The following is a 9,244-nucleotide window of genomic DNA, read 5'->3' as shown; positions in this document are numbered from 1 at the left end:
ATCCAATCCCAACATTGCCAGAGCCAGGGCTGGGAGCTGCAGAGGGATTTTTGCTAATGAAAGTGTCCCAGGCAGGGAGGAAAGCTGAAAGCAGGCAGCAGGGCTGGCTGGGAGGAGGGATTTAGGAGCTTGGCAGGATTAAATGAACTCAGAATTAATGAAAGGGCTCAGGGAGGGGAGGACAGGACTCCAGGAGGGAATTCTGGTGCCTTGCTTAACCCAGGATGCTCCTCCCTCCTGGCAGGAGCTCACCCACCCTCAGACCCAGCAGAAACCCCAGAGCAGACAGGCTTCATCATTTTAATGATTTTAGAATTTTCCTTCTTGAGAGCCAGGGGGACAAAATCGGAGCTGCAGGGTTGGGGTGCAGGGGGCACAGAGGGGCCCTGGGCATTTCCAGGACACATTTCAGGGCTTCAGAACAACTTTTCTGCATCAGCTTTCCAGAAAAGTCTCTGTGTGGCTGTGCCTGCTGGGATCTGAAGGAAAAATGACCAGAAAACGCCACAAATAGTCAAAAGGAAGGGGCTGAATCCCCAAAGCAAGGCTTGGACCCAAAACCTGCAAGGGGAGCAGGGCAGGAACTCAGGGCTGTCTCTGCTCAGGTTCTGTGAGCCGGTGGCCCCACCAGGCTCCCAAAATTCCCAATTCCTCCGAGGCTGCTCCCTCTCCTGGTGGTTACTGGTGCTGGTGGGAAAAGCACCGGGAGAGGCTTCGCTGCTGCCGAACCAGGATCCAGCCCAGCCCAGCCCTGCCGGAGCCCCGGGGAGCGGGGACAGAGCCGGGGCTCCGGGGACGGGCTCTGCCACAGCTCCTGCCAAACCCCTGCGCCAGGATTTTCCTGCTGAGAAGCTGAGAGGCCTCAGAAACGGAATGGGAACAAGAATTATCCGATTGCCTGGAATGTGGGCTGGAGGTTGCTCACCCACAGGTGCATCTTGGATTGGTTCCATGTGGATTGTTTTTAATTAATGGCCAATCCCAGCCCAGCTGTGTCAGACTCTCTGGTCAGCCACAAGATTTTATTATTCATTCCTTTCTACCGTTCTGATGTCTCTCTTTTCTTTAGAATATCATTTTCTTTTAATATAATATCATATCATAAAATAACAAATCAGCCTTCTGAAAATGGAGTCAAATTCTCATCTCTCACCCCATCCTGGGGACCCTCAAACACCACCACAGGGGACACCCCCAGCCCAGGAATGGCTCCTTGGGGACAAAGGGGACACACAGGGGGGCACAGCTCCTGCTGAGCCTTCCATGGGGCTGGCACAGCCCTCGTGTGCCTCTGGCTCCCACAAACTCCTGACTTTGAGCCTCCAGGGTGATTCCATGGGGACAAATCCCAAATCCCTGGGAGTGAGGGACTGCAGCCCTGCCAGCGAGGGCTCAGCAGCAGGAGCTGCTGCCCAGCCCCACAAGGCACACAGAGCCAGGAAAGGGCACCACAGGGAACACAGAGCCAGGAAAGGGCACCACAAGGCACACAGAGCCAGGAAAGGGCACCACAAGGAACACAGAGATGCCCTTAAAGCTTCCCAGATCTCAGGATTTGAACAAGGTCCTGCTGGAGGCACCAGGGAAAGGCTCAGCTGGAAGCAAAGCAGGCAGGCAAAAGTGGAGGGTCTCAGATGTCAAAGAAATCCACGTGTGCTCCAGAGGGAAAGGAATCCTCCTGCAGGAGCTGGAGCAGCTTCTGGGCTGACACAGAGCTCTGGATCAGCTGCCCCTGCTCCTGCAGCCTCTGGAAGTGCTGGCGCAGCCCAGGGTCCCCAGTCCTGGTCCGGGCCAGGAGCTGCATGTCCGTGTCCAGGGGCCCTGGGAAAAGGAAAAAATCACCCCAAAAATCACTTCAGGAGAAAGGAAAGTCTAGGGCTTGTTTTCCCCTCTGGCGCCAGGCTGGGAGAGCTGGGAATGTTCCCCTGGAGAAGGAAAAAAAATCCAGGGAGTCCTCAGAGCCCTGGAGGGGCTCCAGGAGAGCTGGAGAGGGACTGGGGACAAGGGACAGGAGCCAGGGAATGGCTTCCACTGGGAAAGGGGAGATTGGGCTGGGATCTTGGCAAGGAATTGCTGGCTGGGAGGGTGGGCAGGGGCTGGGCTGGAATTCCCAGAGCAGCTGGGGCTGCCCCTGGATCCCTGGCAGTGCCCAAGGACAGGTTGGAGCCACCTGGGACAGTGGGAGGTGTCCCTGCCATGGATGGGGTGGGAATGGGATGGGATAATGGGATGGGTTAATGGGATGGGTTAATGGGATGGGATAATGGGAAGGGTTTTCAAGTCCCTTTCCCCCCAGCCCCGGCTGGAATCCCACCATCCTGATGGAAAAGCCAGCTGGGAGATGGCCTTTGAGTGCAGCTGCTGCATCCAGCACAGGGCACTGGGCTCCCACCTCTGCTGCTGGGGGCTGGAGGGGCAGGAGCAGGGCTGGGCTGCAGGAATGCCCATCCCAAAGGCAGGAGAAGGTGGCCAGGCAGCAGGGAGCTGCTCTCCTCACCTGGGGCATAGTTGAGCACACGGACCCCGGGCTCCTCCAGGGCCAGCACACGGAACATCATATCCCTGGCAGCCTTCCCAGAGCAGTACAGGGCCCAGCTGGGGAAGGGCTCCTGGGCACACAGGGATGAGATGTTCACCACGGTCCTGCTGCTGCCAGGCCGTGCCCCAAAGGCCCTCAGGGCTGTGGAGGTCAGGCACAGTGCAGAGCTGATGTTGAAGGAGAAGTAGGTGTTGATCTCCTCCAGGTCGGTGAGCTCCAGGAAGGATTTGGAGATGTCTCCCAAGGAGCCTGGGAAGAGCAAACGTGGGATGGTTTGGGGTGGGTGGGATCTTAAAGGATGTCCTGTCAGCACCCTGCCATGGCAGGGACACCTCCCACTGTCCCAGGGTGGCGACTGTCCACTTCCAGTGTCCAGCCTGGCCTGGGACACCTCCAGAAAGATGGAAAATGAGTTCTCACAGATGGGATCAACCCCACAGCAGATCCCTTTGGCTGCCACGTTCCACACCCAACGCTTCCAGAGCTTCGGGGCCCAGTCCCTGCCAGGTCCCACAGCAGCCTGAGGAGCCCAGCCCGGCCCATTTCGGGTCACACTGACCCAGCAGTGACAGGGGACAGGGACCTGCCCTGCCACCCCTGTGCCAAGGCAAACAGCTCCCAGCCGGGAGCACGATGTCCCCAAAGGCCACCATGGGCCCTTTGCCAGTGCAGCCCCAGATCCTGGAGCCCCTCCGGAACCCAGGGGTGACTTACAGCCATTATGGGTAACAAGGGCATCGAAGGCATTAAAGGCACAAGGAAGGACCCACGAGGAGGGGCTGGAAGTTTGTCTGAAGGTTTGGATTTGGGGAGCAGAGGGATGAGAAGGTGCAGGAGGGCAACGGGCACAGCAAAACCTTGGGAGCAGCAAAGCACTGCCTCCCCAATTAATTCCTTTAATGAACACCCACCGGGACAGGGGGAAATCCCCGCAGCTCCTTTTCTCTTTTGGGGTACTTGCTGGCACCCCAAGGCCGGAGCGAGCCCTGGCTCAGCCGGAACCGCGCGGGGCTGACCCGGCTGCCCCCGGGGGCGGAGGGCAGCGGCTCGGGGAGGGGACCGGCGGGGACAGCCGTGTCGTACCGGCGTTGTTGACCAGGAGCAGGCGGCCGAAGGACGCGTCCTGCAGCAGCTCCCGCAGGGCAGCGCTCGCCCTCCGCAGCCCCTCCTCGCAGCCCAGGTCAGCGGGCACGCACTGCACCCGCAGCTCGCTGCTGCCGGGGCCGCTCCCAGTGCCGCTCCCGGTGGCATTGCCGGTGGCCCCGGCGCGCAGCTCGGTCGCCAGCTCGGCCAGCGCATCCGCGGAGCGCGCCAGCAGCAGCAGCGCCGAGCCGGGCCCGAGCTGCGGCGCCAGCAGCCGCGCCAGGCTGCGGCCGAAGCCGCGGGAAGCGCCGGTCACCACGCAGGCGGTGGCGGCCCAGCGCCCCGGTCCCGACCCCGATCCCGATCCCGATCCCGATCCCGATCCCGATCCCGACCCCGATCCCGGTGCCCGCTCCATCCCGGAACCCAGCAGAGGGGGCGTGGGAAGGCGCCTGCCCACGTGACCCGCTCCATTCATGCCCCGCCGCTTTGTGAATGGCCGCTCGGAGCGCGCGGGCAGCGCTGCCGGCTCTGATTGGTCGGTGCCGGCGGGCTCGGCCCGCCGCGCGCTCGGGGGGGTGGGGCGTGGTCGGAGCGGGGCGCCCTCTTGCGGCCGCTGTGAGGGGTGCGGCTTCCGTGAGGGAGCGGCCGGGCGGGAACGGGACCGGGAGCGGGAAAAGGAACCGGAACGGGACCGGGAATGAGCCCGGCACCAGGAACAGCCACGGGACCGGGATCGGAACCAGGAACGAGCGCGAACAGGACCAGGTGTGGTAATGTGGCTGCGTCCCTGGAGCGCCGGGCCTCGCCTGCCCACAGCGCGGCCGCCCTTGGCCTTTCCCCCGTTACCTTTTTTTTCAATGCACTTTTCAACATATTTTAAAAAATATTTTTTAATCAAATTTTTAATCTTTTTTAAAAAAACTTTAAAATATATATTTTTAAAAATATATATTAATTTCTTCCCCGCGGATGTAAATTCCCTTTGACTGTGCCTGCCCAGCCTTGCCCCCACCTGCTGCTCCTGCAGGGCACCAACGCCTTCCCTCCCCTTTTCCCTCTGCAATCCCCACTTTGGTACTTCACTTGGGAGTAAAAGCCCTCTCTGATCACAAAAATCCCTAAAATCCTTTTAAAAAATTCAATATACCTCTGTGCATGAAGGTGCAGATGACTTTGAGGGAGGGTTTTTCCAAGGAATACCTGGTCTGTATGGAAGGAGCTGGCAGCAGGGCTTGGATTCCCAGCTGTTCAGTGCCAGGCCAGATGGTTCCAGGCAGGTAATGGAGTGGGATTTCACTCAATTAAGCAGCCACAGACTGGGCTGGAACCCTCCAACACTCTAATAAAGCATTAAAAATTCATGGCATGGCAAAAACCCAAGAGCGCTATTTGTTTTGCTAAAGCAAATCTTACACATTCGGAGAAATTAAGATCATCAGCAAAAAAAAAATAAGACAGCAAATGTGTATTTTTTTCACAAGTAGCTTCCTGATGGCAGAACTTGCTTCAGTCACTGCCAGTTCCCCCCTTCCCACTTTGGCAGCTCCAGTCTCCTGCATCCATCAGGATTGCTGCCCTGCTTCCCAGCCTGGCACCCACACGGGGCTGGAAATGGGCAGCGCTTGCTGGACTGCCCTTCCAGCAGCCCAGCTGTGCATCGGGACATTCCTGATCCCTGCAAGTGTTCAGGGGCACTTGGAATTGCCTTTGGAAGGTGTTCCTGCATGGGGTGGGCTTTAAGGTGGCTCCCAAGCCAAACCATTCTGTGGTTTAGGAAGGACTTTATTTTTAGCTGCTAAAAGTTGCTCCTGCTAAATTAAATTTTTTAAAAATTCAAAATCAGTGGGAGGAAACTGATGACCAAATGAGCCCAGAGCTGGAGACCAGAGAAATTATCATGGAATCCCAGACTAGTGTGGGTTGGAAGGGATCTTGAGGATCATCTCATCCCAGGGCAGGGACACCTCCTGCTATTCCAGGTGGCTCCAAGCCCAGCCCAGCCTGGCCTGGGGCAGTCCCGGGGATCCCGGGGCAGCCACAGCCGCTCTGGGAATCCCATTGCAGCCCCTCCCAGGGAAGGTCGGTCCCTGCAATTCCCGCAGCTGCTCTGCATCCCTCCCAGGGATGCCATCCCATTGCAGCCCCTCCCAGGGAAGGTCGGTCCCTGCAATTCCCGAAGCTGCTCTGCATCCCTCCCAGGGATGCAATCCCATTGCAGCCCCTCCCAGGGAAGGTCGGTCCCTGCAATTCCCGAAGCTGCTCTGCATCCCTCCCAGGGATGCAATCCCATTGCAGCCCCTCCCGGGGAAGGTGGGTCTCTGCAATTCCCGAAGCTGCTCTGCATCCCTCCCAGGGATGCAATCCCATTGCAGCCCCTCCCAGGGAAGGTCGCTCTCTGCAATTCCCGAAGCTGCTCTGCATCCCTCCCTCCCGGCGCTGGGGGGACTCAGCGCACTCCGAGCGCCGTCAGGGATTTGCTGCGGCTGCCCCGCCCTGCTGTGACAGGGACAGGTCCCAGGGAACCCTCTGGGGCTGGGAACGCGGGGCAGGCACCTCTGGGCCTGGCTCCGGACAGGGAAGGGCAGGAGATCCACAGAACTCTTCCATCCGTGCTCAGGCCCTGGCTCTGGCTCTGCCCTTGGTGTCAGGGAATCACAGAACCCTCAGGGCTGGTTGTCATTGTGGCTGTGGCACTGCAGCAAGGCGGGGCTGGCAGTTGTCATCTTGGCTGTTGTCACCCTTGCCGTGGCCCCCGAGGTGGCCCTGGCTGTTGTCATTGTGGCTGTGGCTCCCCAGCAAGGCGGGGTTGGCAGTTGTCACCTTGGCTGTTGTCACCCTGGCTGTTGTCACCGTTGCCGTGGCTCCCGAGGTGGCCCTGTCACTTGTCCCCGTGGCCGTGGCTCCCAGCGCTGCAGGCAGGGCGGGTGTGGCCTCATGGCTGAGTTGCCCGAAGGCCACCGCCGCTGTGGGAGCCCCTGGTGTCTGTCCCCACAGGTCATTGTGTCACCTCCCGAGCACAGCCCGGCTCAGCCGATCCCAGCTCCGGCTGCGTCCAGCTGGATTTCTGGCTGGAAGGGGAATGGGATGGGATGGGATGGGATGGGATGGGATGGGATGGGATGGGATGGGATGGGATGGGATGGGATGGGATGGGATGGGATGGGATGGGATGGGATGGGATGGGGTGGGGTGGGGTGGGATGGATGCCATGGGATAGGATCCTTGGGATGGGATGGGGTGGGATGGGATGGGATGGGATGGGATGGGATGGGATGGGATGGGATGGGATGGGATGGGATGGGATGGGAGGCACAGCAGGATCCCTGCTCCTGCAGCTGTGATGAGAAGAGGAGCCTGCAGGGAGGAAATCTCTCCCCGTTCTGGGATGAGAGGGAGATCTCTCTCCTACTCATAAACTGTGGCCCCTCCTTTGCCATCCTGCAGCCCAAGCACAGAATTCCCATATGGAGCAGCCCTCAGGTGGGATTCACCTCTTAGGTCTTCAAATCCTGCCTCGATGGAGCTAAGCCCTTCTTGTGGCATTTGGGAGCACTACCAAACTCCTCTGTGGCTCACAGAAGTGGCTGTAAAACCTCTTCCACTTGCTGCGGGGAGGGAAAGCGAGCCCCGAGCTGCCCAGCTGGGAGCTGGGGCTCAGTGAGGGCAGCAGGGAGAGCAGGAGGAGCTGGGGATGGAGGGGAGGAGCCGGGAAGCAGCTCCAGGGCTCCGGGCCACCGCCCAAAAGGAGTGCCCTGCCCAGGGAGATCCCCGGAGTGTCCTTGCAGGAGGGGTTTTCCAGATCTGGTCTTGTGTGATCCTTTCTTTGCACTGTTAATTCCCGGATTTGGGGCCAAACCCGTGATCCCACTGGGAAATGTTTTCCGGAATGGCAGCGGAGAGAGCAGATTTAAGCCTGGCTTGGCCTCGTGCCCGCCTGTCACTGCTGGGTGGAGGGGAGGAGAGCTCGGAGCCACTGGAAAATCCAGCAGGGAGAAGGGGAAAAGGAAGGAGAAAAGTCAGGAGAGGTTGCAGGAGTTGACCAAACCACAGCACAAAACGAAACCCCCAAATAAACACAACAAGCAGGAGGTTGTGAAGCTAAAAACAAGAAAAGGAAATAAATTCTGAGAATTGTGTTGCTCCAGGGATTCGGGACCTGGAGCAACACAAAGCCAGCTGCTCCTGGCTTTGGGAAGTCATGGACAGAGCCTGATTGTTGAACCAGAAAGGAACTTGCACACGAGGCTTCTCCAGCTCTCTGACCCATCACATTGATTTTTTAGGAAGTTTTGGCCCACTAGGGAAGTTCTGGCAGCCTGGTGAACACTTTGAGGTCAGTAATTAAAAGGGGGAGATTTTAAAGCATTACCAGGCTGTTGTCAGCTCCTTAAAACCCAATTATCTGGAGCTTCATTAGGAGGAAATTAAGGGAACATAGAAGGGTTAATGGTAGCCAGGAGGGTTTAAGGCCAATGGAATCTGCCAGGCAAAGCCAATCCCGTTTTTTAGGATTTTGAGCCATCTTGGCTCCACCCGTGTTGGCCTTGCCCGATGATTTGATTAATAAATTCCAACAATGCCCATTCAGCATGGTTATGGCAGTGACTGGGGAGGAGAAATAAATAAATCAACTTCTTGTGGACAGGCTCTCCAACGGGACAAAGTTTGTGTGGCAGCAAATAATGAGGACAAATCCCAGGCAGACGCCAGCAGTGAATATTCATGTGAAGGTGACAAATGTTGAGTCTGGGGACAAAGGGTGGAGCTTTTCTTACAGAATGGAACATTTTATCCCCAGCAGAACTGGAGGTGGTGGTGGGGAAGCAGCTGGACATGAGGCTGGGGTGACCTGGGGTCACTGCTGGTGGCCACACAACCTCGGGGAGGAGCAGATGGATGGGGTTCCCTCTGGGTTTGGGTTTTGGGGACCATTTGATTTCTGTTCCGGGCTCATCCTCAGCAGCAGCAGGGGCTGAGGGAGGGGATTCTGCCCCTCTGCCCTGCCCAGGTGAGACCTGGCCTGCAGAGCTGCCCCAGCCCTGGGGAGGACGTGGAGCTGCTGAAACCAGGCCAGAGGAGGAACCCAAAGATGGTTTGAGGGTTAGAACAAAGCTGAACATCAGAACACCTCTGCTCTGGAGCCAGGCTGGGAAAGCTGGGGGTGTTCACCTGGAGAGGAGAGGCATCCAGGGAAAACTTCCTGCAGGCTTCCAGTGCTGCAAAAAAATAGAGAGAGCAACTTTTTATATGGGCAGATAGTGGTAGGATGAGGGAAATGGTTTTAAACAGAAAGAGAAGAGATTTAGGTGGGATCTTGGGAAGGATTTCCTGGCTGGGAGGGTGGGCAGGGGCTGTGCTGGAATTCCCAGATTTGCTGTGGCTGCCCCTGGATCTCTGGAGTGTCCTGGCAGTGCCCAAGGCCGGGTTGGACACTGGGGCTTGGAGCCACCTGGGACAATGGGAAGTGTCCCTGCCATGGCAGGGTGTGGAATGGGATGGGCTTTAGGGTCCTTCCAACCCAAGCCATTCAGTGATTTTAAATTCCCACCTCTGATTTTAAATTCCCACCTCTGTGCTCAAGCCCTTTGTACCACGATCTCCTGGGCTGAGCAGCCTCCT

General features: G+C 58.1%; 1 protein-coding gene across 1 annotated transcript; it reads right to left on the bottom strand.

Moving 5' to 3' along the window:
• Nucleotides 1-286: 286 nt before the first annotated feature.
• Nucleotides 287-4,059, bottom strand: SPR (sepiapterin reductase). Its single transcript, XM_059845567.1, has 3 exons — nt 3,623-4,059; nt 2,498-2,788; nt 287-1,821 (listed from the first exon to the last, which is right to left on the bottom strand). Exons 1-3 carry the CDS (start codon nt 4,038-4,040, stop codon nt 1,631-1,633), a joined length of 900 nt encoding a protein of 299 aa, XP_059701550.1. The 5' UTR covers nt 4,041-4,059; the 3' UTR covers nt 287-1,630.
• Between the last annotated feature and the right edge of the window lie 5,185 nt (nt 4,060-9,244).

The sequence above is a fragment of the Haemorhous mexicanus genome, chromosome 4, assembly GCF_027477595.1.
Source record: "Haemorhous mexicanus isolate bHaeMex1 chromosome 4, bHaeMex1.pri, whole genome shotgun sequence".
Lineage (NCBI taxonomy): Eukaryota > Metazoa > Chordata > Aves > Passeriformes > Fringillidae > Haemorhous > Haemorhous mexicanus.
The sequence above is the reverse complement of the archived record's forward strand: the minus strand, read 5'-3'. Positions and strand labels throughout refer to the sequence as shown.

Coding starts and splice junctions, on each gene's coding strand:
- SPR (XM_059845567.1), bottom strand. CDS start 4,040: ATGGAGCGGGCACCGGGATCGGGGTCGGGATCGGGATCGGGATCGGGA. Junction 2,789..3,622: donor GCTCCTGGTCAACAACGCCG/GTACGACACGGC, acceptor TGCTCTTCCCAG/GCTCCTTGGGAGACATCTCC. Junction 1,822..2,497: donor TGTGCTCAACTATGCCCCAG/GTGAGGAGAGCA, acceptor TCCTTTTCCCAG/GGCCCCTGGACACGGACATG.